We start from the raw sequence: 25,319 nt of genomic DNA, 5'->3' as shown, positions 1-25,319 counted from the left end.
TTGTTTATCATCTGCCGATCGAGCCATGGTAGTCATAGCAATAACCCATGAGGGAACACCCTTTTAATCCATCTATTGGAGTCTCTTGAAAGATGTACACAAGAGTCATTTCGTGGCCAGTGGCCACCCGGGCGGATTGCTCGGAGATGATTCCTACTGGCCTCCAGTGTTGAACAATGTTTCGCGTTGTATTCCTGAGTTATCTCAAGTTTGAAACAATCATGTATTCCAGTATGCCAGGGAGAAAACTCATAGTGATTGAATATTGCTTTCTCTAAAGGTTGTTGATGCGTGGTGGTGTAGGACCAGTTGATGGTCTCTGCGGGGTAACGGGCGGGGAAACACTCCATATGCCACAAGCATCCATTTCATTCCTCTCACTCACTCACTCACTCCCTCCCTCCTTACCTACCTATGTCCTGTGCATGGCTACTCCCATGACGCATCAATTCCATCTTCATTACTAACTATGTACTCCGTACTTCTAAAGAGTAATCAAATCGTATATCCATGACGAACGGAGCATTGAATCTGACCCATCATACTCCTATCTCAAAGCAGCCAACCCCACAATCCTGTCGCCTCATTTTAGCTTCAATCCTCCAATACTCACCCAAGCCTATTAAGCTTATCCTCATCTTTAGGACGAAAATACAATGAATGAAAAATTGCCTCAAAACTTCGCTAGAATATTCTCTCACATCATCCGTCGTCCGCGACCCAAACTTTCCTTCCCTGCCTGCCTCCAATTCCCTGGATCCTCCAAGATCTTCATCTCCAACCCAGCAAAGTCGACATCCCAACCCTCAAAAGCGGTACTGTCCATCATTACCCCAGAAATCCCTAGCCGGACGCCGATCAGCATCCTCTTGCGGGCACGAATGACATACAGCCAGATACTGGGGTATCACTGGACGAGATGGGGAGCTCTTCCTCCACATAACCGAGCACACCTACCTCTTAGTAAGTTTCACCTTAGGTAGGTAGGCAGTAGGCTCTATACTTGATCCACAGGACAAATGCTCTATCCTGCACTTCAACGTCTCCCTCAGGGATCAATGGGCCAACTGTCGGACTCCATCTCATTTAGCCTGGTCAAACGACGTCTTCTTCCTAGATCATGACTGGCATCCTCTTCCTCGATACGTACCGCGTAGACTAGATTATAGGATGATGAAAATGGATCATGATCTTCATTGTCAACGCGCGTAACCCTCGTCATTATTATCAGGTCGTTGCTGATCGACCTTAACCTGTCATATTACTCGTCCCTTAAGGAGTCCTCTCGCCCACGGACCGATTCCATGCCATGCGAAATATCCCCCGTGACTTCCTACTCCAGTCTATCTCCGCCGCGATGGTATAACGAGCCCGCGAATCATGATTGTTGATGTCGCCGTGTCACAAAGGGATGGAATCGGCGGTTTGCGTGGATCATTCAACGTATCATGTCGTCAAACCGCCATGGAGGGGTTGAGGCTGCTCTATACTCCAAGATATGTGATTTGATCCTTTAAATTTGCATACTGATATTGAGCATTCAACAGTATGCGCTTTTTGGCTTGAGTCTTGAAAATACATAGGACCCCTAGAACGAGGTCTGGCAGTCAATTGATGCCACTGTGTGCTCAAAGTGCATGGAACACCAGATGTATATTGGCAAGTTTTAGAAGACACCTGTTGATAAAGCTTCACACACATCTTCCCTGCTCAAGACAGAACAAATCAAGCAAATGTCATAGATTTATATCTATACCGGACTTTATAAAATATGATCGCTACTTCTGTGGCAAAATAGTGCTATGCCTGAAATCTTTTGCTGAGAGATATCAGGCTAATGAGGAGATGATGTCCGATGCAATCTTCTCCGCAAGCATATCTGCTAATTGATTAGTTAATGACCACAGAAGGAGGAATTCCTGCTACTTACAGACAGTAGCCTGGGGATGTCCAGGCGGCAGGACGGGAAATGCACTGGCATCCACAACCCTCAACCTATCGACTCCAACGACTCTGGCCCGACTATCGAGGACGGCCATAGGATCGTCTCGTGTTCCCATCTTGCAAGTACATGCAGCGTGATATATAGTCATCACTGTATTGCGAATAACCTCGAGGATTTCTGCGTCCGTCTGATACTGACTCCCGGGGAAGTACTCATCTCCCACAACAATCGGCGCCATGGCCTTGCTGTGAAACATATCACGGATACGCTTATACGCTGCAATCGCTATTTGCTGATCCGCCTCCGTTGAAAGCCAATTTGGGTTGATTATAGGCAGATCTGAGGTATCATTCGACGCAATAGTCACATTTCCGCGAGACGTTGGCGCAACAAGGGTGCCCAGGATTGTTGCATATTGCTTACCACCCGAGGGTTGCAAGACAGCAGGATTCGAGGAATTTCCCGTGTAGGCAGCTGATGAAATGTACTGCCCGAAAAAAGCAAGTCAGTGACGCATCAACAAAGCAGCACATCGAGGCGACCAACCTCAATCTCCGGCCAGTCATCTGGGAACCACGAAAGGTCCCTGATCGTCTGGACTGAGAAGTTCAAACGAAAGGAATACGGGATTTTCTCAAATGCAAGGTAGTCGATGACTGGACTGGTGAGTACTCCCCCATGAGAGAATATATATTGAGCCATTTGCGATGCGAGATACCCTAGGTCTGTTGGTACTTTCGTAAAAGTCTCGAGAGCTACCTGATACGTTGGTCCAAAAAAAACATGATCCCACATATTCTGACCTACACCAGGGGCATCCTGGACAATATCAATGCCGTGTTCTTCAAGAGTATCGGCCGGCCCGACTCCAGAAACCATCAAAAGCTGCGGGGTGTGAAATACACCTGCTGATATGATCACCTCTCGCTTTGCGTTGAGGGTGAAAGTTCGCAGTAAATCGCTGACTTGCACCCCAGACGCTTGCTTTTGTGGATTGAATAGTATTTTCTTTGCCATTGTGCCCTGATATATTTTCAGGTAAGTCGATGAAGGTAGCGGGCTCAAAAAGGCGGCTTGCGAGCTGCTCCTTGTCTCATCAGACGGTCGGATGGTAAAGCTGCCGTACTGAGCACCAAACAATGATCCGCTGTTGAAATCCAACGTTTCGTTTATACCCACCTCTTCCACTCCAAGTTTCATCCAGCTCGAAAAGGGCATAGCGTAAACAGGGTATGATACGTGAAGTGGGCGTTTTCCTTCATGAGCGAAGGCATCAGGATTGTATTGTACTGTAGCATTCGCGGCGCGTCGCAGCGTGTCTGGGGGCGTGAACTGAACGGTCTTCAGAGAATAGGGCAGAGTGTTGTCAAAAGTGTAACTCTGATCCTGAACAAGATCAGCCCAGAGCTGCATCGAGTCCCTAGTCGGTCTAGCACAACAGCTATCAGCCTATTTCCTGGAATCGGCATTAGAGATTGATGAGGTTTGGCTCACCTTTGGTAGGCCATGAAGTTCAGGGCTGACCTGCGCAGTTCAGAATATCAAGTCAGTCAATTGTGCTGTTGCCTCAAAAAAGGCAAATTAGCACGATGTTCTTACGATCCTCCAAGACATTTGCCTCTGGGATAATGAATGTCACGGTGATTAGCACCCGTGACATTTCTAGCCACAATTTTCCAGTCAATTGGCGTGGTAGACTTAATATCAGAGCCAACCCCTATACTGGCGGCGCCAGGAATGGCTGCTATTGGGAAACTGAGTTCGTATGTTCCTCCAGCCTCGACGAGTGCAACACGGAGCTTCTGCTCAGCCAGACGAACCGCGAGAGTCACTCCAGCAGTACCACCACCAACAACGACATAGTCAAACGTCTCATCAATAACCATTGTGTCTGCCCACAGATCGGAGAAGCTACCTGTCCAGCTTCGTAGACTTGTAAACAAGCTCAAGAAGCTGACCAGGGGGATAAGGAACTGCATTTCGATGACTGTCGAGACAAAGTAAACAGAAGAACAGAACAGCTCGACCACGCCAAAAGGAAGATGAGACGACGGGAAACTGTTTGGACGTGGGAATGATAGCTGCAAGTCATTTGTCGTCAACTGTGTATGGCGATAGGGTAGTTCTTTCTGTTCCTGTCAGGTCCGTCCTCACCCTCGAAGACCAGTCCAAAGACTGTGATATGAATTAGTTAGACTACTAACAAAGGCACAATTAACTAACTGTGAATGCAGCCTTTCTTTGACTGCCCTAAGACAAGCAATAACCCTGAGCCAGCCACGTACCCCACTGGGACAGATAAAATGAGCTCTGGAGACTTCAAAATGGAGCCTTCTCGGTTGCTGTCAGACCTTTACTATGGCCAACCGCTCAAACTTCAACACTCCTAGCGAAGGATTCATGACCCCGCCGGGTGACAGCACAACTTCGAGACACCTCTGCAATGGCAGCGAATACACGCGCGTTCTTCACCGACTTCCCAGACTTCAAGTCCAACCCAGACGCCTCAGTGAGCGATGAGTTCAACCGTCTAGCAAACTACAGAAAATGGAAGACGGGCTCAAAGACCTGGCGCAAGATGTGGAACCGATGCATGGCCCTAGAGTACGATAGACTGCTTGGACAGAATCTCAGCGGACTGCAGAACTGGCAGCAATTGTGCGAGGAGCTGGACCTGAAAGGACCATTCACGTCTATCAAGCAATGCAAGAAGGTATGCTATGCTGCCTTGACGGTTGAGAGGCGGGATACTGATTTGGTTTGTCAGGCTTTGTCGAAGATATATGTCAATATTGTGGATCTTCTCGATTGTCGTATTTTGAAGAAGAAACCGACAAAGTTCCCAAATCTCAGGGCGCTGGAGAAGTATACCAGGGAATCAGGAAGAGTCTTTAGCAGACATCTTGCGAAGCAGGACAAGTTGCTCCGGGTATTGCTCAGGAAACTGTGGTGACACTTTATTGGTGTATTGCACTGGCATGGCAGGAAAGCTGATTCAGCCCATATGCGAACGATTCTGGTCTACAAAGATCTGGCTGCGATTCATGTGAATAAAGACATATGTCATGCTCTGGCTCCTCGATTGGTAGTATGAAAATTTCTTCATAATGTCTGTCACCAATAGCATCAGCAATGTGGCTTTGCATGAAGAACTATGAACACGACAAGGCCAAGGGGAAAGTCACAAGAAATAGCCATATCATATATTACAATACATAGACGCCATATCGACCCTAAAATCTTCCAGTCAACGCTTCACAGCCCCTTCTTTTCGGCCTCCAGTCGTTCGCGTTCCAGCACATATCCGACTGCACGGGAGAGTCCCTCAGGGACCGAGACGATTGGGCTGTACCCGAGTCTGTACTTGGCCTTTTCGCAGGAGTAGTAGCGAGTCATGCATGAGTACCGGACAATGCGTCTTGTCAAACGGGGAGTCTTGCCAATAAGACCAAATACCGTCTCTAAGACGGCGCCAACGGGCCCCAGAAGATCCTCAGAAAGCTGCCACACCTTATTAGGCTCCACAACCTTCCCAGCCAGCGCCCATGCAGCGCGAGTAATGTCCCAGAAGTACACGGGAGAGTCATTTGTGATGTTGAAGGCTTCACCGTCTACTTTCTCGTGGTCCAGGGGACCGCCTTGCCCGGACTCGTAGCGCGTCTGCGTGGCAAGAAGACGGTATGCGGCAAGCAGATGAGAGTAGGCGACATTGCCAACGTATGTGAAGTCAAACAAGTTGTTATTATCCCCGAGCTGCATGCGCAAAACGGTCGGGGATGCCTTGGCCGCGTGCTCAAGAACCTTGAAAGTAAATGTGGTGTCCTTCTCGCCGTATATACCTGCGGGGCGCAGAGCACATGTCACCATCGATGACGGAGAAGCACGATTGTACTTCAAGACTATTTCTTCGGCTTCGGCCTAGGCAGGTTGAATTTCCGTTAGTAGAATCCAGCAAGGCCCAACGAAGTGTCGACAAACGAACCTTGGTATCGGAGTAGTACTCCAGCTGCAGCTTGCCCCGAATAAGCGGCCAATCCTCGTTCACATTTTTCAGATCACTCTGTGTGTCGTGCAGGACGGAGGCCGAACTCGTATACACAAAGGCCTTGCACTTCCCACCCCAGTCACCACGATCACCGCCCGCGACCTCGAGTAACGTCTTGGTTCCATCGACATTGACCTTGCGCAGCAGCTCCTTATTTCCTTCCAACACGTTCGCCGTCGCCGTATGAATGACGACGTCCGGCTTAACCTCGCGGAAAATAGCCAGCAGGGATTCTTCGGACGTGATGTCGCCGTCGTAGTACTGTGCACCGGGCAGGCGATTGTTGGCTGTTCGCAGGTCGAGAACGGAGACCTTCGCTAAGCACCTAGGGTACCGATCGGCCAACCGAGGATTATCGAATCGGGAGTCCCCTTCTGGTTTCGGGAGGGCAACGCTGGCATCAGTCTCCGAAGGGAAATTGAGCAATTGATCGACAATGTGCCAGCCCAGAAACCCGCATCCTCCGACCACCAGAACAGAGCCCAGCTCCAAAGTAGGCCGCTTCTGAGGCATCAGGGGCAGTCAATCGATCGAAGGATACTCTTTCTTATGTCACCGAAGAACGAGATGGGGTAAATTCTGGTTTGGTGGAAAAAGTGAGGTCGAGAACACGGTCCGTTTTATCCTTCTTTTGTTCGGTGATTGAACTTGATAGGGGGTGTTGGCATCATTTAGATGATTATTAAGGTACGGTGCCGCCTTGAGATCTTTCTGGGGCACGAACTCGGAACACCCCACAAAACCTCCGATAAAGTACAACTATGCCTACAAAATGTGGACCACAACTGCTTTTTTGCGAATTGACGCTACCTGGCACCTACAACGGCTGGTATTGCTAGGTAAATTGATGCAAAAGTAAATCTAGCAAACAATGGTCATTTTTGCCTGTCGTTCCGCTTTGCAATCGTAGGTGTTACGACGCCTGCGTCCAAACTAACCACGGACTCTCGTCCCCAGGCAAACAAAAAGTGTCTGCTGTCGCCGAAAGCTTTGTCAGAGCCATGGAGGCGCTTGACGGGATTGGTATACGGACAGAAGATTGGCTCCGCCAGAAAGGATCGTCTGGCGACTCCAGACGAGTTATCAAAGCCCAGATACCAAGCCTCCAAAGTTCATCGGTACAGTTGAACTTATTTGAACAAATACTTACTTGTCGTCTTGAAGCGTTTCGAGCCCGCAAGAGCTTCAATCTACGCTCTTCTGCACCGAGCGACGGAGTGCACGGTTGTAGTTCTTTCGATCCTCAGGGCTACCCCAGAACAACTTGGATGCTTCTGGGTTCACGGTTGTCCGCGGATCGTAAGGTGCAGTCTCCTCTTCAAGTGCTTCCACGATTGCCTCGATGTGATGGCGCATTTCCTCTGTGCGTTTTGGGAAATAGCACAACGTTCCATCCTTAGACACCCGGTAGTGGAAGAGCTCTGGTTCAGCGACGGCACGCGGTTGCTCTTCCGGGAATCGTGGACTCAGATAGATTTTGATCTTAAACACACCACCGTCAAGTTGCGTCATGGGCCGACCAAAGTAGATCAATTCCCAGAGGAACGGGTTTTCGTGGACGAGGCGCAGGTCCACTGTGAAATTGTGGCGATGCTTGAAATCCTCAACAATCTGCTCGTACTGACTTTGCAGGCTCACCGCAAGGCTAGCCTCCTGCTTTTTCGCCTCGAGACCTTCTATTGGCCAATTGTGCGTCTCTTTGAGGATAGCTTCCTTTACACCGATGAGTCGCCGTCTCAATTCGGGATAATTAAAATGGCCCCTCATGCAATTATCTTCGGTCTCAAAAGGCATGGTTTCGAATCTCTGGCGGCGTCTAACCTGTGGTTCTGCTTCTTTGATCGCTTCAATGTAGGAGTCAAAGTACCATAGGAAGCGTCTCTTGCGAAGATCAGCAAAGGGCTCGAAGAAAGTGCCGTCTTCGTCATCGAACGAGTCATCACAGTCATCATCCTCGCCTATAGTCTTGCTCTCTGGTGGCTTGACTGTTCCGTCCGACTGAATGCCCAGTGACGATTCCAGGGGTTGGATAACTGCAATGCGAAGAGTTTCATGACGTATCTCAGGGCGAGGTAAGCACACAGTTAACCATCGTACCTGGGACAAACTTACCTTTTCTATATAAGCCTGGCTGTTTTCCTGATCTTCGGGTGCATGTGCCCCTTGGTATCCAGGCTCATTCTCATAAGGATTGTTCGACATGAGGCTCTGGATGGAGATCAGAATGGACTCCAGTCCTTGAGCCGACGACCATTCCTCCCCGCGCTGACCACCCCAGGTACTGCCAGGCGAAGACGTCAGCGTTATTGGCAAGCCAGTTCTCAGCAGGTTTTAGTTACCCTAAGATTGACCTACAGTGCCAACGCTGTCAGCATCACAACTATGTCGGCATGGACATGGTCCGTGACTCACAAGCAAACCTTGCCCCCAGCATAGAGATTAGGACCGAAACGGCATCGTCCTCCATTGGTCGTCGTAATCTGAACAATAGGCGGAGTGGCAGGATAGTCTGGAATAATATCAGCCGTCTGACACTCACCACAGATCGTAACCAAGCGATCAGCAGTTCTACCTTTGCCAAAACTGATGCTGAACTAGCTGGCAGTCAGCCCATGCCCTCATCTTCAGTGTGAACGAGCACAAACCTCAAAGAGACCGAACTGGTAAGGTGTCCCAGGGGTTCCCAACACAATAGCGGTCACATTGCGAATATCGGAATCCTTATACGCCACGGCGAGAGCTGTAAAAGAAGTAACATCAGTCAGTAAGGCTTTCAATTGCAGGTGAGAAACAAGCCTTGCTCGAGCAAGAGACATACAAAGATCTGCGTTGTGTTGGATATGCTTGATTTCCTGATACCCAGAACGAAGATTTCATATGTCAGTCAATATGATGCTTCGGAAGAGATAGGCGAAGATTCATAAGAGATATAGTACCCGAGTGATGCGAAGTATGGACTGGTCAGACATTGTGGCTAATGAGAGGCATTTGCCCCAGTCGGAGAGAGCCTTATGGAGAAGGAGATGCTGTTTGAGTCAAGCCTATCGATTAACAAGGATAATAAGATGGAAGGTGAGGTGAACCGTAAGACGCGTGCTATACAGCAGAGATAAACTTCTGAGGTATTTTGTGTCCTTAGAGAAGGAACTAGCCAGGAACACCAAGAGCCTCAAAAAGAAAAGGGAGAAGGAGAAGTGATGTTTTTCTTAAGTGCTTGCATAACAAATCAACAGATAAACACGAGCTAGGCGAAAAACCACTGCGAATAATAGAACTATAAGTACAGAAGAAGCTATAATACTTCTGCAAAAGTGATAATATAGAATTGATAGATAACAACACTAAAGGTGAATGATCAGTGGCAGTGGAGTCATGTCACCAATATATCCTAAAAGCAAGAGACAGTGGTCCGAGGATATATTTATCCTCAGACATGAGGGGCGATCATAGTCATTCAGGCAAGGATGATGAATTATGATTCAAAGCGCAAAAGTTTTGGCTCTCCTATTATAGAGTTGCAGCCAAGATTAGACAGTATATGGCTCAGTTCCAGTTGAACCCTGAAGTCGAAAAAGGTTCAGGGCTTCAGGCAGTCAGAAACTGGAACGAAGATCTTCCAGCAGCGGAGTTAAACTGTTAATCCGGGGGTCCACACCGAGTAGTTCTTGTCAACAAATTTATCTACAATTAAATGGACACACAAGCGAATCGCAATAGAGTCTATGAAATTGTTATGATCATGGCCAGACCTGACATTGAGAAGACGCCTACTTGTGCCTGGTCGTTGCTTCGGGTCTGTTGTGCATGACAGATGAGTTCATCCATAACTCCACAAAATGGGTGATGGGGCGGCTTCGGGCCGCTCTACAATAAAGTTACGAAAACTTACAGGTTGCTTTACGCGCACTACTCAGTACCCGTACCACAGTATGGCGGGACTATGGAGATGTCCTTCCATCAGGTAAATGCTTACATACTTGACCCTCAATTTTTGCGAGGGAACATAGGATTAGTATAGCCGGTGATTGGAAGGTAGGTTTGCCCTGATGTTTATCGGTGGTTGGGTAGAGGCATCATTATTCATTTCTTCAGAATTGGGAGTCAAGGGCTAAATGTCGGACCAGCTGAGGATCATGTGACCCTGGTCTTCATTATTATTTTTGCACTGAGAGAGGTAGATTAGTGTTCTCTCCCAGCCTCCCTTCTCCATCTTCATGCCGGGCCTGTACCGGAAGTATTCTCCACACCGTTTCTGCAACGTCTACTCACCATGAGGACTGTCCATTCATGATAACATGGTGCCTTTAAGTGGTAACCTCTGCACAGCAATACCGACCCTCGCTTGGCGGTGATGGAGGCGGTGAGCTCTTTCACGTGATAAGGCCTAGCGGGCAGCCAAGCCAGCAAGACGAAGCATAGGGGGGTAGAGTAACAACCGCCAGCGAGCAACATTCCCACCTCCTCCAAAACACGCTGCTTTGCCTCCTCTATACCTCCTCACAACTCTCCAGACTTCTTCTTCTGGTAGATCTCGGCTCCCTGTCGATCTCTTCTAATCTCTGCTCTGTGGCACCAAGTTGAAGCTCTTATTTCAAAAGGCGTCTTGCTCAAGGGATTGGGTACGGTTATGCACCTATCAGACAGCGTACTCCGCCGCTCTCTTTGAAACCCCGGATCTTTCTCGATCTCGCAGCCCTCAACGCTGGCAGTTTGCGTTCGCAGAGCACTATCGTCGGCAACTTGCTGCTATTTCAGGCCCTCGTTTGCGAAAGTCAAAGAAGAGCCTACAACTATCACTTGGTCACGCGCCTCGGTCGCTGCTCCCTCAAGTATCAACACTTCCCCGCAAGTTTCGTCTACATGGCGTGAGGTAAGTTTTGACGAAAACAACCACACACACTCCAAACGGATCCACAAATAACACACTTCATGGTGCTTTGATCTGATATGTCTTCCTTAACAGACGTCTTCATTGACCTCGCTGCCTGACTTCGTCCTACTTTTATCGGAGATCTTCCATCACCCTAACCAGTGCTTGTCTGTTTGGTATCGACAACGATCAATTGCCTCGGACAATAACCAACCGATCTGGAAGTCTGTCGCGATACTAGCGGTGTTTCATTGACGTACCTTTGGAGAGCAGCCGTTAGTAATTACGGAAAAGCGTGTTCCTTGCGGATATGCCTCCCGGCGATGTCTCACTGCCGGATAGCCTTGTGCCGGGCAACGGGGCTGTCCGTCCGACATTAAATACCAGTGGGCAAGGTGGTAGTTTTCAGAGACAAACTCCCACTTCGCCGGCCGATAGCAATAGAACTTTCGACTCGCCGCGTGCAAGATCTGGTGGGCGGAATGGGTCTGCTGTGACTAGCCCGGTAGATGGGATGCAGAATCCAGACGGTCGCACGGGCCGAAGATTGGACTCGAACAACCCTGGCCAGCGGGACCCATCAACTCCGCGTGATCGAGCTGGTTATTGGGAGAAGTCAGCGCAACGTGACAGACCTTCTCAGAGCGGCCGTCCGCCCACAAAATCCCCCGGTAGTTCGCGTATTTGCAAAAAGTGCGGCGAGCCTCTGACGGGCCAATTTGTACGCGCACTTGGCGCAACGTATCATCTTGAGTGTTTCAAGTGTGAGGTTAGTTTAGTCGTCCACCCCCACAAACCCCGCCGCGTCCTGTTAGCTAACTGCCTCTGACAACAGGATTGCGGGCAAATCGTGGCATCCAAGTTCTTTCCGGTCGACGCTGAAGACGGAAGCGGACAATATCCACTGTGTGAGACGGATTACTTTCGGCGATTGGACCTCCTCTGCCACGAATGTGGCGGTGCTTTGCGTGGTTCCTATATCACCGCCTTAGACCACAAGTACCACATCGAGCATTTCACTTGCTCCGTTTGCCCGACAGTTTTTGGCGCCCAAGACTCCTATTATGAGCATGAGGGCAGGGTTTACTGTCATTTCCACTATTCCACCCAGTTTGCCCAGAGATGCCACGGGTGTCATACAGCTATTCTGAAGCAGTTCGTGGAGATTTTCCGCAATGGTCAGAATCAGCATTGGCATCCAGAGTGCTATATGATTCATAAATTTTGGAATGTGCGCCTAGCTCCAAATGGCCAGCCTCTGGAGCATCCTGAGGCCGGTCTCGATGCCACTGACGAGGAACGCAATAGAGTGCGAGAAGAAGAAGATATGATGGAGGAGAAGGTTTACAGGATCTGGAGCATTCTTTCTGGTTTCGAAGAGTCTTCAGCTGCCTGCATCTCGGATATGCTACTACACGTCAGCAATGGCTCCTATCTGGATGGGGTTCTAGTTGCTAAGAGATTCATTGGTCACGTCGAAGTTCTTTTCCGAGCCATCGATGAGCTTGCTGGATACATCAAGACGCAAGAGATGAAAGGTAAGTACCGCCTTTCCAGGAGAGGAAATGAAGTGCGGACTGACTGAGTATCCAGACCTTGCTTACGGACGTGAAGCCAAACTATTGTGCAAGAAAATCGTCGCCTTCTTCGCTTTGCTGTCCAAGACCCAGGAAGCTGGGGTGCGGAAACTAGGCGTTACGCAAGAACTCCTATCATTAGTCACTGGTCTTGCCCACTACCTTAAGCTTCTCATCCGCATCGGCCTTCAAGGCGCTCTGAAGCTGGAGAGGGAGAAGAAGAGTCCCGAAGGCTTGTATCACTTCCTCGATCACTTGGCAGATATTGAGACACTCAGGCCCCCGGAGCAAGAAGAAACACCTGCAGATCTCATGGCTGGGGTAGCCAGTCTTGCCGATCAGCTTTCTGATTGCTGTGCAGCATGTAAAGAACCAATTGATGATGAGTGTATCATGCTGGGTGAATCCAGGTGGCACATCAAGCCACCTCATCTTACGTGTGCAGCATGTCAAACGGACCTTACCGATACTTGTCAAGAGGCCCTCTGGAGTCCCAGGATAAAAAAGGTTTTTTGCAATAGTTGCGCGTCGCAGCAAGGTCTTGCGAATGAGACTCAAGGTGGCTTTACTCGTGTGAGCAAATTACAGCAGTTTGTCTTCCTGTTACGCGTTGCACTCGCGCGCCTTCTTGCTGTTTTGCACGCTGGAGGAACCTTGCAACCCACTTCAGGTATGGTATCGCGTCGCAATGATAATGCTTTTCAGCCATAGGTTAACGCTCTGCTTCCTCTAGATGACCCGAGCTTCTCTGGGAATGAGACTAAAGATGGCAACCAACCTCAATCTGGCGGTGAAATTCACAGATCCACGACAAGGTCGAAGTATGCGGGCAGAGACGGTGCTGCTGAATCATCGCTTGAGCAGACTGTGGGCGAGATGCGACGCTTGCGGTCCATTCGAAATGAGCGTACTCTGTCAACTACGTACAAGCGAGCTAGGGCTTCACGAATTATCGACGGCCCTGAGGGTCGAAGTGTTAGGCCCGGTTCTTCCGGCGGAGAAGGTTCCGATCCCCGTGGCCATGGCTTCCAAATTGTAGAGGAAAGAGATGCCAATGGCGAGACTGTCACCGACCTGACATTTGGTAATCAGGACGCTTTGACATTGGACGATATTCCCAGGATTGTGGCCGCCGAGCAAGCAAAAGAACAACGTCCCAATGCTTACAGACATGCCGGCACTAAACTCGTGGGTACGACTGAGCCGCTTCCTAGGTATAACCACGGCCATCAACGCGGTGTGTCTAGCGGCAACTTGGAATCTCACCTCGCAGAGAGAACCACTAAGACCAAGAAATACTTCTCTGAACTCTCAGCTCTCGAATATTTTATCGTACGGCATGTCGCTGTCTTGTCCATGGAGCCTTTGCTGGAGGGTTACTTCACTTTGGATGAGTTACTCTCCTTGATAGAGTCCCGCAAGCCAACAATTTGGAACATATTCGGACGTGCCTTCAACAAAGATGCCAAGAAGGCCGGCAAGAAGAAGGGTGTGTTCGGCGTGAGCCTCGACTTCCTGGTCGAAAAGGAGGGTACAGAATCCACTCATGGCGTCGGACCTGGTGCGCTACGCGTTCCCGCTCTCGTTGATGATGCTGTTTCGGCGATGCGGCAAATGGATATGTCTGTGGAAGGTGTTTTTCGAAAGAATGGTAATATTCGACGGCTGAAGGAGATCTCCGAGATGATCGACAATAAGTACGACCAGGTTGATCTCACAAAGGAGACTCCTGTGCAGATTGCGGCTTTGTTGAAGAAGTTCCTTCGCGAGATGCCTGACCCGCTCTTGACTTTCAAACTCCATAACCTATTCGTTATCTCACAGAGTAAGTTGAGCTCCCGCATCCCAATTTCAAAGCCTCTGCTAACGTCACCATTTACAGAAATACCTGACCCGGAAAAGCAAAAGCGGTTACTGCACCTCACGTGCTGTCTGCTGCCCAAGGCTCATCGGGATACTATGGAAGTCCTCTTCGCCTTTCTAAACTGGACGTCGTCTTTCTCTCATGTGGACGAGGATACGGGTAGCAAGATGGATATCCACAACCTTGCAACTGTCATAACACCAAACATCCTCTATCCAAATACGAAGAATAGCACAGTTGATGAAAGCTTCTTGGCAATCGAGGCTGTCAATGCTCTTATCACTTACAACGACACTATGTGCGAGGTAAGTCCTTCCACAACCTAATGCCCAGTGGACCAGCTCACTGACTGTCTCATTAAGATACCGGAAGATCTTCAGGCTGTTCTTAGCGACACCACATTCTTCAAGGATAACAACGAAGTCAGCACAAAGGAAATTCTGAAAAGATATGGCGACATTGCGCGAGGAAGCTTCTCTCCGAAACCCAACAACGGCGGAGAAACTGTGACGATCACGAATCCTCATAACCGAGGAGCCAATACTCCTACGTCTGCGCGCATTGAGACAGACCAGTCTCAGGACGGATCATGGCAGGCGCAAAACTCAGTACGCCACGTGCAAAACACAGGTGGACATAACCACGCAAACAGTGCATCGGCGCCTTACAATGGAATGGAACTTGCGCCTGGACAGACCGCCAGCTACCGTGAACGAAGCACCAGCAACGGCAGCCAACAGAATCCCATCCCACAGGAGGGACAACCCCAACAGATGCCTTACAGGTCTCGTCCAGGAGCGGGACCCATGGGAGTTGCTGGTTAATCTAAAACCATTCCCTCTCAACCATTAGAGTTACCCCATCTCATTGCGCTGCCTAATTCATCCTTCAGATGAGTGCAATTGTCATCCTTGCCGACCAATTACATCGTTCTCTTTTTTTGATATGCAAATGGATGTTACGGCGTACATTTGAATCATCTAGCGTTCTCTCATTTTGCTTGGGTTGGATGGAGTTCTTTCTCCTTGTCCGCTTGATCTGAGTTTTGACATCTCTACATTGCCGGGCTGCTCGGTTCTTGTCACAGCTGCTGGCAGTGTTCCTTTTATCTCTATTCTATCCACGTTTTCTACCTTCACCGTGCAGGACATGCAATCGCGAGGTTCGCGTTAACTCGATTTGTCTCGCACAGATTCTGGCTTTTGATCAGTTGGTGGTGGAAGAGACTGTTGGTCAAGTTTTATCCGACTCTCGGCTTACCATCTCACCTTCGACTCAGATCCTTCTCTTCTAGCTTTCACTTCCTACTTTGATTACTTATTTTCATATCACGACCTGGGCATGTCGTTGCATTGACTGCCTTTTTTCCTAACCTTCTCACTTAATTTTTTTTTTTCTCCTTTTCATTTCGTTTTCTTCTTTACGTCGCATTGTTTCCTTCCTGGTGTTTGGCATTTTCATCCCATCAACGATGGTGCGTAAATGGTGAGTGTATCTCTTGGTCCTTTGTTGTTTTCGTTAAGTCGGCCTGCACGACCGCAAAGATACCTGTTCTGAGTCAATGTTGTGGCTTCGTTGTTCTCGGTCCCTTTTACTTTTATTCTTCTTTTTCCAACTTCATTCAACCCTTGCTGCCTCCCTGAGGTAATATTCCCCAGAAGTTGTTCGATTATTGCATACATGTCCTGATGCGGTGTCATTTCCTCATAAAAGAAAACCAGAGGTGTAATCTACTTTAGGATTTGGACAAAGCCGATTCTGTTGCTTCACCGCAATATTTCTCGATCTGTAGGACCACGTTCACAAATCTGTAGTACAATGGCAATAGTTCTTCTGGTCTGAAGTAACCCTAGAGGTACGAAGAGATTTTGACCCTGTGAGAAGACTTATTCCATTCCCCATCCAACCGTCATTTGCAGGCCACTGCAGGAGAGCACGTAAGGGACAAATGGCAAGCAAGGGCAAAAGCAACAGTTATAGCGAAGCTAAAATGTCCGAGTCTCAATTCTACAAAAGATTCATACAACGTCTAGCCGAATGGAATCCTTCAAAATTGTTGAGACCAAGAGGCTGCAGCGCCTTCAGCTGAAGAGATGGAAGCCCTGCCAAGTCGCAAATCTGCATAAAATGACCCACCAACTTGATAAATGAAAGCCAACACTCCAATGAAACCCCAGGAGCAGAACATGAATGTACAAGGACAAAAGCCGAACGGAGAGCCACAGGAATACAACGATTAAGATGACAGCCAAGCAGGTTATGCAAATGCCATGGCTCCAATGAACCCAATCTCGAGTTGGTTGACCCTTCGAGAAACAATTACACCACCCAGATAAAATAACACCGTCGCTGGTAAGTAGTTCCAACTCTGTGTGTGTGTGTGTGTGTGTGTGTTGGGGGGGAGGAAACAATCTGCATTCAAAATTTACGCTCGCTTGCGCAAGACTCGACGACCCGTGGCTGAAGCCTCATTACCTGCGGGAGCAGTGGCCTTCCTGGTCGCGGACGCTGTGCTTCTTTTGGCGGCCACGGAAGGCGCTTGATTGCGGGCGATCGTTGTCCTCTTCACGGGAGCACTGGCAGAAGAAGCAGTGGTCGCTTTCCTAGTGCCCGCTCCTGCTCTGCCTGGCTTGATCACCGTCGTTCCCGAAGACGCGGTGGAGGAGATGCTCCCTCTGCGGTCGAGTTGGGTGGCAGGGCGGGAGAAGGGAGACCGGACAGTCTTTGTTGTCGTGGCAGCTCGGCTGGCGGGTCTCTTAGCTTGGGATGGTGGCCTCATCTCCCTTGTGGAAGTTGTATTAGGCTTCGTAGTCCGCGACCGTGCATTATCCGCGTTCCCCGCCGCACTGGCTGACGTCGACTTGAGGGGGCTGGATGGTTTCAAGGGCGACATGGGACGAGAGAGATATGATGAGTTATGAGGCTTCTCGGGCGAGGCACCGAACGGTGACTGCGGATACGTTCTGGAGTTCAGAGATTTCGGAGAGAGAATCCGGTAGTCTGCGCCTCGGACCTCCTGAGACACGACACGTGAAGTGCCGGCCGGGTTGGCACGCCTCTTAGGATTTTTGAGCACATCAAGAGAGTCACCAGCAGCAGGGGCGTTTTCCTTGTCCGAATAGAGTCCCTCGTGACTTGACACCAGTCCGTCAGCAGGCGAACAAGAATCGGAAGATTGCAAAGGGTCATGGTACTCACCTTTGCCTTTTTACTCTGCGCGTGCTTGGGCTTGCAGTAGAGACACTTTGTTTTCCGCGCTTGACTGAGGCAGATGTGAGATTGCGCGTTCCTTTACCGGGACTGGCGTGTTTCTTGGGGGACAGGGCGGTCTGTTGCATTCGGAGAGAGTTATTGTGCTTCTCGAGCAATTCACCCATTTTGGCCTTCCGGAGTGCGACGGGAATACGGTTAATGCGCCTTTCGATTCGAGATCGCAGATCATGTGCCTGGAGAGCGTATTGTGCGCGAAGCTTGCGAGCTCGTTCTGTGACTGCACCCTGTTAGTAACTGGCGCATCCAGAACGTTGAGAAGACCATACTCTCTAGTTGCAAATTATCGATGAGGGCCTGCTTCTGGCTTCGAGTTATCCGCAGCTTCTTGTGAGGAGGAGCATCGGTGGGTGTTCTGGCATCGTCGCTAGGATACGCGTCATAATCTGCGTCGGGAGACTTGCGTTTAGTGTGGGAAGCCATCGCAAATGATGTACTAATTGGTAAATAGGAAACAACGAGTTGACTGATTGCGATGAATAAGAACAGAGCGTTGTGGGGGAGGTCAATAAAGAACGATGAATGCGCGTAGAGGATGGTGTTGATGGCAGTCTGCGGGAGTAAACAAGCGCTGACTTAATTCGTCGTTAGCTTCCGAGCGGAGTGTGACATCTCGCCTGCAGCAGCTCCAACCTCCATCGTCACCTCCGCCCATCTTCATCACTCCCATCACTATTAACTTCCTCACTCCTCTTTTGCCTTTTCTCAGAGCTTTTAGAATCTTTGAAGAGTCAATTCTGTCTTATTGAATAATAATATCTACATACTGTCTCATCCCGAACTTGCGAAGTAGACTCTAGCCAAGATGTCGCTCGAAGCAACCATGATCATGTCCGTCCTTTCCAGCTCAGTTTAAGCTATCTGTCCGCTGACTGACCTCTTCACAGTGTGGATAACAGTGAAAGTAGCAGAAATGGAGACTATACGTGAGGATTCCTTGGCTTTCCCCAGCTTTGATAAGCTTTGTCGCTCAAGGGCTGACAACTTGCAGCTCAACACGATGGCAAGCACAGGTCGATGCTGTCAGCGTCATTCACAGCGCTAAAATGCGCGCGCATCCACAGTCTGCTGTTGGGCTCATGAGTATGGGTGGCAAGGGTCCTGAAGTTCTTTCGACGTTTACCTCCGACTTTGGCAGCATTCTCGCCGGTCTGCACCGCACCAAGATTCATGGCACTGCCCATCTCAGCTCTAGTATACAGGTGGCTGGTGTATGTCATCCTTCCTCGATCTCAAGTTCGTCGATAGATACTGACGAAATTGATAATCTAGCTTGCTCTAAAGCACCGTTCCGAGAAGTCCCAGAGACAACGCATCATCGTTTTTTCCTGCTCCCCTATCGAAGAGGACGAGAAGACACTGGTCAAGCTGGCTAAGAAGATGAAGAAGAATAACGTCTCGATCGATGTCATTGCCTTTGGAGACCTGGAGTCCGATCAAACCAAGAAATTGGAGGCGTTCGTGGAGAATGTCAAGGGTGGCGACGGCTCCAACCTCGCCATTATCCCCCCGGGCCCGAACCTGCTTAGTGAGGAGCTTCAGGCCACACCTATCTTAGGCGGCGAGGCGGGAGTAGGCGGCGCCGGTGCGGAAGGTGGTGACGGCGGCTTTAACTTCGAGGACGCTGCTGAAAACGACCCTGAGCTCGCATTCGCCTTGCGTCTTTCACTTGAGGAGGAAAAGAACCGGCAGGAGAAGGAGAAGCGTGAGAGGGAAGAAGCTGAACGCAAAGCGAACCTAGAAAACATCCCCGAGGAAGGCCAGCCGGGCGGGGAATCGAGCGGAAGCCGAGACAAGAAAGAGGACGGTGACAAGATGGACACCGCGTAAAGAAGTGTCGTGTGACATTCTATATGGTGGATGACTCTAATGCATACCCGGCGTTTCTCTGTATTGACATCTGCTCTTGTAATTCTAGAAAGCGTGCCTTCCACTACGCGCTTTGAAGAAGTGATATGAATTGTATTGCAAAGTCTATCATGACCACGAAACCGTACTCCATGTCATCACTGACCACTTCGCCAAGTAGCGCGCGTAGTCCATTCGCCAGCACTCAACTGTGGTCTAATTTCAGTCCCGCCAACTCATCATGTCCTTCCTCTCAACCAACCACCTAAATGTCGATCAAACGCCTCACACCGGACAGGCATCTCCAGCTGATAAAAAGGATTCTTCATCACATAGTCCGAATATAACTCGTAGATCTTCTTCATCACTGCATCAATATTCGCCATGAGCGGATCCGTGAACAAGAGGAACTTGGTCCCCGTCAACGTCTGGAAACACGTTAACCGGAACTTATCCGTCTCGAGCGATTCCAGGCCCGTCACTGGTACACCGGGATTAGGGAGACTGTATGCCGACGCGGCTGGCGTCGGAGTGGATGTTCCCGAGGGCGACGATAGGGCGACGTTTGAGGAGGAAGCGGGTGTTGTTGGGAGGGGCGCAGAGATGGGGATTTTGGGGGTGATGGAGCGGGTTATGGCGTGGACGCTGTGTATGACGGGTGCTGTTAGCGATTGCTTTTAAGAAGGTGATCCTCGCGTGGAGGAAGCGTTCATTCGACGCAACGTACCCGTGAAACGTCCCGGCTAGGACGAGGTAGTCGTTTGTGGAGAGTTTGCGCAGGCCCGGCTGAAACTCGCGCTGGTAGATTAAGCCGCCGGCTTTGTTGATGATGATGAGGGAGAAAACTGCCCTGTGGTTCGAGTTGGTCAATTGCGATGTGCATGTGTGGGGGGAGGTTTAATGTACATGGTGGATAGATAGGATTCGGACAATCGTCCTGCTGAGGAACGGACTTCAATGCTTTGAATCGTGCAGCATCACTCTAATTCGTGATTCGGGTATGTTATAAGCGTGGTGTATATCGAATCGGGGATCTCATGTCATCGTTATCGTGTCGTTATAGTCATTGATATTGGCCGCACCTGAGGGGATGCGGAGATAGGAGTTGCTGAGGTACACATGTTTGCCGGGGCATTTATTCCGCACCCAAGATACAGAGAGATGATGCGGACGTCGCTCTGACCGCCAATAGAATGCCTATCTTCGCGGGTTGCTACTACGCTTTAGAGAGCATACAGAGCAATCCTCGACTCCCCGATATATACGTTTCGACTTATTCATTACTAAGACTCACAGGCATTTCCACGCAGATTCATGTTGGTCAGGTCGATTTCAAAGAAAGTTTGCTAAGAAACGGCTGCTGTCAAACGACTTGTCCTCTGCTTGGTTCTGTGCGAAGATCCCGATGGCCTTGACCAACTTCCATGGCTGGTTCGCGAATTTCTCTTGGGGCTGAGTAAAGATATGCTCGTGCAGAGCCAATGCAAGGCCTTCAACTGACTTGGAGTTTATTAGTCTGGGGCGTCCGTCTGGAGGAAGGAACAAGAGACGTACCGGTCTGGCTTCTTCCATGTTTGAGACTGGTCTCTGACTAGACCACCACGTTTGGACCTTTAAATGGCCATTATCCCTTAAAGACAAAGGAATGATAGCAAGAACAGCGAGATATAGGATTATTGTATCTACTTTCATTTAAAAATGCCATGGTATGAGGTATTTATACGCTGTCTGGACATTGAAGGAAGAGGAACACGCAAGAAACGGCTTGCCCGTCACTGGATCCGTGCTACGCAATGGGTCAAGCTTTACTTACCTTTGAGATGATTATCAGCAGATCAAATCCCGAGTGTTTTCAAGCTCTCAGAAGATCCGAAGTTCTATGCACCGGAGGATCGCCTGATTTCCCGTCAGGGTTGCGAAGTAAACCACGACCCTGTGAGGCCTTCCACTGCTTTACGCGTGTACGGAGTACAGTAAAAGACCTCACACTGAACCCCACATAGTGTCTCTGCCTCAGTCAAACACTTGAATGAGTTTGTCAAGTAAAGATATTCGTTACGGATTTGATTGTGAAAGTGTCTCCCAGTGACCGGGTGCCTAAGGCAGAACCGTTAAGACCGACGAATGCTGACTCTAGAATAGGCAGGTACCTCCTTGACTCGGCGATATTCTATGTGTAGTCTCCTCGGCCGAACAGCCCTAGATCAGCAGGCGCCTATATCCGTTGAGTGCAAATTGACCACGACTTCGAGATGTCTCTAACACAGGAATGCCTGACATTGGTACGGTTGTGTATATGCAGATGTGGAATACTGTCCCTACCTTGGTCTGGAGCGAGACATGGGATCTCCACAAGGTAGTCGCTATGACTAGGGGCAACTGAGCAAGCAAGACCTTCGAATATTATAAGATCCTTAGTTGAATATTCAGGTATGACATTTTTCACTTTTGAGTTCGATTGCTCGGGAAGGGAGCATTCAGGGAGATGTCTATCAAAATGCGTATGTAGTGGAAATCTATGGCACATGGCTCGTTGTGAAGTCGTAAAGAGTCGTAAATCTTCCAAGCAAGCATAAGAGCAAGAAACAAACTATAGAATAGGACATGACGGGATTTGTTTGGTGCGGGTCTTCTCTATGGAAGATTTCTTCTGTCACTGCCCTCAGGTAGGCAGTTTGCCTTTTGAACTCGGCGGTCAAGACGAGCAGCAGCTTTCAAATTAATGATGATGCCGTTGTCTCTTCACTATCAAGGCCGTTCGAGTATGGTACTCCGTAGGCCGGCAACCATACAAGGCTGAGCGTCGAATCAGAGTCTCTGGAGCCTTCAAGTCATCTTTTGTGGTTCACATGGGCAGTGGTTCCGCTGAGGAGCGTTATTGCCACAAGTCTCTTGAAGAGACGACATCTGAGATGCTCGCTCGAATGCCAAAGGAAGGGAATGAGCTGGGTGAGCGCATCTCCCAGGCACTCCAGCCGGTTCGCGCTCCAAGTTCATCGTGGTGGATTATAGGGAGAGTTATCTCTCATGATGTAGACCTCCCCAACGAGAACGGCACACCCTACAGCCATGGAAATGGCAATGATGGGAAGGTTCACTCGTGCAAAGTCAAGGCTGCGGACGCGAATATGCTTCCTCGCAAGAATATCCCGCCAAAGCAGACCGGCTAACGATGCACTAAAAGCCGTGCTAAAGGCACCGTAGTTGACTCCGATCGCCATACTGTACACAGTCGCCCAAAATGTCCGATCACTGATGAAGGTGCCTTGCTCGTCGTTGATCTGCTTCCATGCTTGTATGACCCGGGAAAGGAGAATGGTAGTACCAATATTGGTGCCAGCAAACTAGTGTAAATATGACAAATTAGTTGGGAAGGTCCGACTGTGTCAATGTTGAGTTTCGCAACTCACGTTACATAGGATCACTGAAACAAAGCCCATGCCTCCAATAGCTCCGACGGTCCCCGTCTTGTCCACCCAATGGTCCCATCCGTAAGCGAAGACCGGGACCCAGCCCTTGGTGACTAAAGCTTGTACGAGGACAAACATGGCAAAGGAGAAAGGCACAAGGGCAAATGGCATGTGCGACACCACCGCTGTGGCAGTGGGGAATGTCTCCTGCAACCACCTGTACACGTCTGCGGCAAGAGACACCAGAGTTACCCGTTCTCGACCATATCCTGATGAGGCCTCGTGCGATACATTCTCGGAGAATACCCGTCTTTCCACATCCATCTCAAGACTGGAAGTTGCACCTGACAGCTCCCGTGGGGCGGACGTGGAGAGTTCCTGCTTTTCGTTCAGCGTGCTCATGGCGTCGGTTGTGGATTGTCCGTTCTGCAACGGATCATCCTTGGGGGCCAGTGTCGAAATGGATGATTCTAGAGGAGAGGCCAGCGTCTGACTTTGGCCATCCGACATTTGGGACGAAAAGCCGGTAGAAACTCGATCTGACGGCCGTACGTTTGTGACATCGGCCGTATTCCCCTCATCAGTGCCTGGTTCAGCGGCGGGCTCTTTCTGTAATCGGGATTCTGTCGATTCAGCGAATTCATATGCCTCGGCAATCTGTTGTGCGCGCATAGCTTCCTCATCTCTAAGGGCACGCTCCGCTCGGGCCTGCTCAATTTCTGCGCGGCCTTTACGGGCAATCTCGCGTGTTTCACGACGGTGGTACCATCCGAACGCAAGATCCCAGCACAGCATGACCACCGCAGCCGGCAGGGTCACCCAGAAAACGGGTTTAGGGTGGCCATGCTGGCTAGAGGCATTGAGGGCTAGCAGAGTAATGAGCGTGGCCGCCATGATGAGAGCTCCAAATGCAGCACCCCCTTTATCCAGGAAAGGGTTCATGATCTCTTCGAGGGAGAGCTTTTGTTCGTCGTCCGCGAGGTCCTCTTGTTCATCGGCCCTTCCCCTCGCATGAGGTATGTTGGGGTTTACGGGCTTCTTCTCTTTTTCTTCTTCTGTGAGCTCGTGCATCTTGATGGAAAGAGGGATGAGAGATTCATCCGCGAAGATGATGTACAGTAGAAAAGGAAACAAGACAATAGCAGTGACCACGACGGGAACAATCATGTTAGCAGTGTACTCAATGAATTTGACCTGGAAAGCCCCAGCTAGCACGAGATTGGTTGGGTTCGAGGAGACAAGGATCGCGGAGGCGACATTGGCAACAGCAAACTGACTGTGAATCCAAGCTCTTGGATGGACAATGTTGCTTGATACTCGCGTCATATAGGCGAGGAATGCAGTACCGGAGAGAATAATCGGGTCGTTTCCAATGAAGCTTCCTAGGCCGAAGAAAAAGGCATAGAGGTAAAAGAAGAGCCGGTGCCCGACCTTACCACCTTTTTGAAGGACTTTGAAAGCCAGATACCTAATCAAACCGGATGCATCGATGGAGATGGCGATGTAAGCCAGAGTTAGGAAGAAGGCCATGATATCGATTGGGATGATATTGTCGGCCCCAAGCGTGCCACCACGCACTTCCTCCCGTCCGATCGCCAAGATCGCCAGCAGAAACAGGTCTGCTATGAGCGGTGCTGTGACAAAGTTAAGAGGAAAGTTCATTCGCACATATGGCTTTAGTTTGCCATTGGGGTCTTCCTGATCGTCGAGTTGAAAGCGATTTTCCCTCGGAGGGATAATTCGCAATTTGCTCAAAAAATCACGCACTGCATTTGAGAATGTGCGTGGGACGTAGATGGGAATATGGAAGGGGAAAAGCACGATGATATCTGCAAGAGTCAGTCGCTTAGGATTGTCCAGGACCGTCTAGCAGACATACTAGTGATGATGAAAACAATAAGCGTGACGATCGAACGCCAGTCCTTGATCTTGCCGGTATCGAGATCCGCCATTCTGTAAACCGTCCTTGTATGAACCCCTTCAAGGCTTGCTGGAGATTCAGGGCTTTCCCCCTCGAATTGCGTTTTTCGAGCTTGGAGCGTTGCGGCCCGATGCCGCAGTGATAGAAATCAGATGCACCAAGGACTGCAAATGTAGAAAACGCTTCCAAGAAATAGGTATAAGCACACAATTAAGCGTTAACAACCAACAGGCGCCATTTGAAAGTGTCTCGTCCGCTTTCTTGTCTTCAGGGCGCAAGAATAAAAAAGCCGCCTGGTCATAGAGAATTCGAACCAGCAAAACTGACGTTGAGAGGAATGTTCAGACTTGCTTATCGGTCGGTCACCATGTCGCCCTTCATGCACACTCCACCTTTGCCGAGTCAGACAACAACCACATCCATTGTCAAAGAACAGAAACGGATATAATAGATTAAAAGGAGGACGATGGCCTTCTATATCATCATTATTGTCGCAATAGCACTTGAACTTCTTGGCCTGGAGGGGGGAAAAAAGAGCGGTGGCACAAGACCGATACACGCCGCTGAGT

The 25,319-nt window shown here is 49.6% G+C and overlaps 9 protein-coding genes across 9 annotated transcripts; 3 read left to right on the top strand and 6 right to left on the bottom strand.

Moving 5' to 3' along the window:
* Positions 1 to 1,829: 1,829 nt before the first annotated feature.
* On the bottom strand, positions 1,830 to 3,924 carry ALT_3593 (GMC family oxidoreductase; the record flags this gene model as incomplete). Its single annotated transcript, XM_089599606.1, has 6 exons — positions 1,830 to 1,879; positions 1,931 to 2,432; positions 2,492 to 2,704; positions 2,753 to 3,365; positions 3,440 to 3,469; positions 3,545 to 3,924. 6 exons carry the CDS (start codon positions 3,922 to 3,924, stop codon positions 1,830 to 1,832), a joined length of 1,788 nt encoding a protein of 595 aa, XP_089455944.1.
* Positions 3,925 to 4,388: 464 nt separating this feature from the next.
* On the top strand, positions 4,389 to 4,898 carry ALT_3592 (uncharacterized protein; the record flags this gene model as incomplete). Its single annotated transcript, XM_033556490.1, has 2 exons — positions 4,389 to 4,658; positions 4,713 to 4,898. 2 exons carry the CDS (start codon positions 4,389 to 4,391, stop codon positions 4,896 to 4,898), a joined length of 456 nt encoding a protein of 151 aa, XP_033412381.1.
* A 302-nt stretch (positions 4,899 to 5,200) lies between these two features.
* Positions 5,201 to 6,503, bottom strand: ALT_3591 (C-3 sterol dehydrogenase/C-4 decarboxylase; the record flags this gene model as incomplete). Its single annotated transcript, XM_033556491.2, has 2 exons — positions 5,201 to 5,863; positions 5,928 to 6,503. The coding sequence occupies 2 exons, from the start codon at positions 6,501 to 6,503 to the stop codon at positions 5,201 to 5,203; spliced, it is 1,239 nt and encodes a 412-aa protein (XP_033412382.2).
* A 672-nt stretch (positions 6,504 to 7,175) lies between these two features.
* On the bottom strand, positions 7,176 to 8,959 carry ALT_3590 (ubiquitin-conjugating enzyme E2; the record flags this gene model as incomplete). The annotated part of the gene is made up of 6 exons (XM_089599605.1): positions 7,176 to 8,051; positions 8,103 to 8,271; positions 8,403 to 8,584; positions 8,636 to 8,730; positions 8,809 to 8,842; positions 8,927 to 8,959. The coding sequence occupies 6 exons, from the start codon at positions 8,957 to 8,959 to the stop codon at positions 7,176 to 7,178; spliced, it is 1,389 nt and encodes a 462-aa protein (XP_089455943.1).
* Positions 8,960 to 11,170: 2,211 nt separating this feature from the next.
* Positions 11,171 to 15,125, top strand: ALT_3589 (GTPase-activating protein LRG1; the record flags this gene model as incomplete). The annotated part of the gene is made up of 7 exons (XM_089599604.1): positions 11,171 to 11,629; positions 11,696 to 12,398; positions 12,454 to 12,874; positions 12,959 to 13,107; positions 13,171 to 14,262; positions 14,320 to 14,606; positions 14,664 to 15,125. 7 exons carry the CDS (start codon positions 11,171 to 11,173, stop codon positions 15,123 to 15,125), a joined length of 3,573 nt encoding a protein of 1,190 aa, XP_089455942.1.
* Positions 15,126 to 16,726: 1,601 nt separating this feature from the next.
* On the bottom strand, positions 16,727 to 17,994 carry ALT_3588 (borealin N-terminal domain-containing protein; the record flags this gene model as incomplete). Its single annotated transcript, XM_033556494.2, has 3 exons — positions 16,727 to 17,435; positions 17,500 to 17,791; positions 17,841 to 17,994. The coding sequence occupies 3 exons, from the start codon at positions 17,992 to 17,994 to the stop codon at positions 16,727 to 16,729; spliced, it is 1,155 nt and encodes a 384-aa protein (XP_033412385.2).
* Positions 17,995 to 18,376: 382 nt separating this feature from the next.
* On the top strand, positions 18,377 to 19,401 carry ALT_3587 (proteasome regulatory particle base subunit RPN10; the record flags this gene model as incomplete). Its single annotated transcript, XM_033556495.2, has 4 exons — positions 18,377 to 18,402; positions 18,459 to 18,497; positions 18,563 to 18,782; positions 18,844 to 19,401. 4 exons carry the CDS (start codon positions 18,377 to 18,379, stop codon positions 19,399 to 19,401), a joined length of 843 nt encoding a protein of 280 aa, XP_033412386.1.
* A 176-nt stretch (positions 19,402 to 19,577) lies between these two features.
* On the bottom strand, positions 19,578 to 20,991 carry ALT_3586 (trafficking protein particle complex subunit 4; the record flags this gene model as incomplete). The annotated part of the gene is made up of 5 exons (XM_089599603.1): positions 19,578 to 19,635; positions 19,711 to 20,064; positions 20,147 to 20,269; positions 20,792 to 20,919; positions 20,974 to 20,991. 5 exons carry the CDS (start codon positions 20,989 to 20,991, stop codon positions 19,578 to 19,580), a joined length of 681 nt encoding a protein of 226 aa, XP_089455941.1.
* A 1,421-nt stretch (positions 20,992 to 22,412) lies between these two features.
* ALT_3585 (putative arsenite efflux transporter ArsB-like) lies at positions 22,413 to 24,781 on the bottom strand (the record flags this gene model as incomplete). The annotated part of the gene is made up of 3 exons (XM_033556497.2): positions 22,413 to 22,763; positions 22,830 to 24,658; positions 24,709 to 24,781. The coding sequence occupies 3 exons, from the start codon at positions 24,779 to 24,781 to the stop codon at positions 22,413 to 22,415; spliced, it is 2,253 nt and encodes a 750-aa protein (XP_033412388.2).
* Positions 24,782 to 25,319: the final 538 nt, after the last annotated feature.

Source organism: Aspergillus lentulus (assembly GCF_001445615.1).
Source record: "Aspergillus lentulus DNA, contig: Alt08, strain: IFM 54703, whole genome shotgun sequence".
Lineage (NCBI taxonomy): Eukaryota > Fungi > Ascomycota > Eurotiomycetes > Eurotiales > Aspergillaceae > Aspergillus > Aspergillus lentulus.
This window is presented reverse-complemented; position numbering and strand designations above follow the sequence as displayed.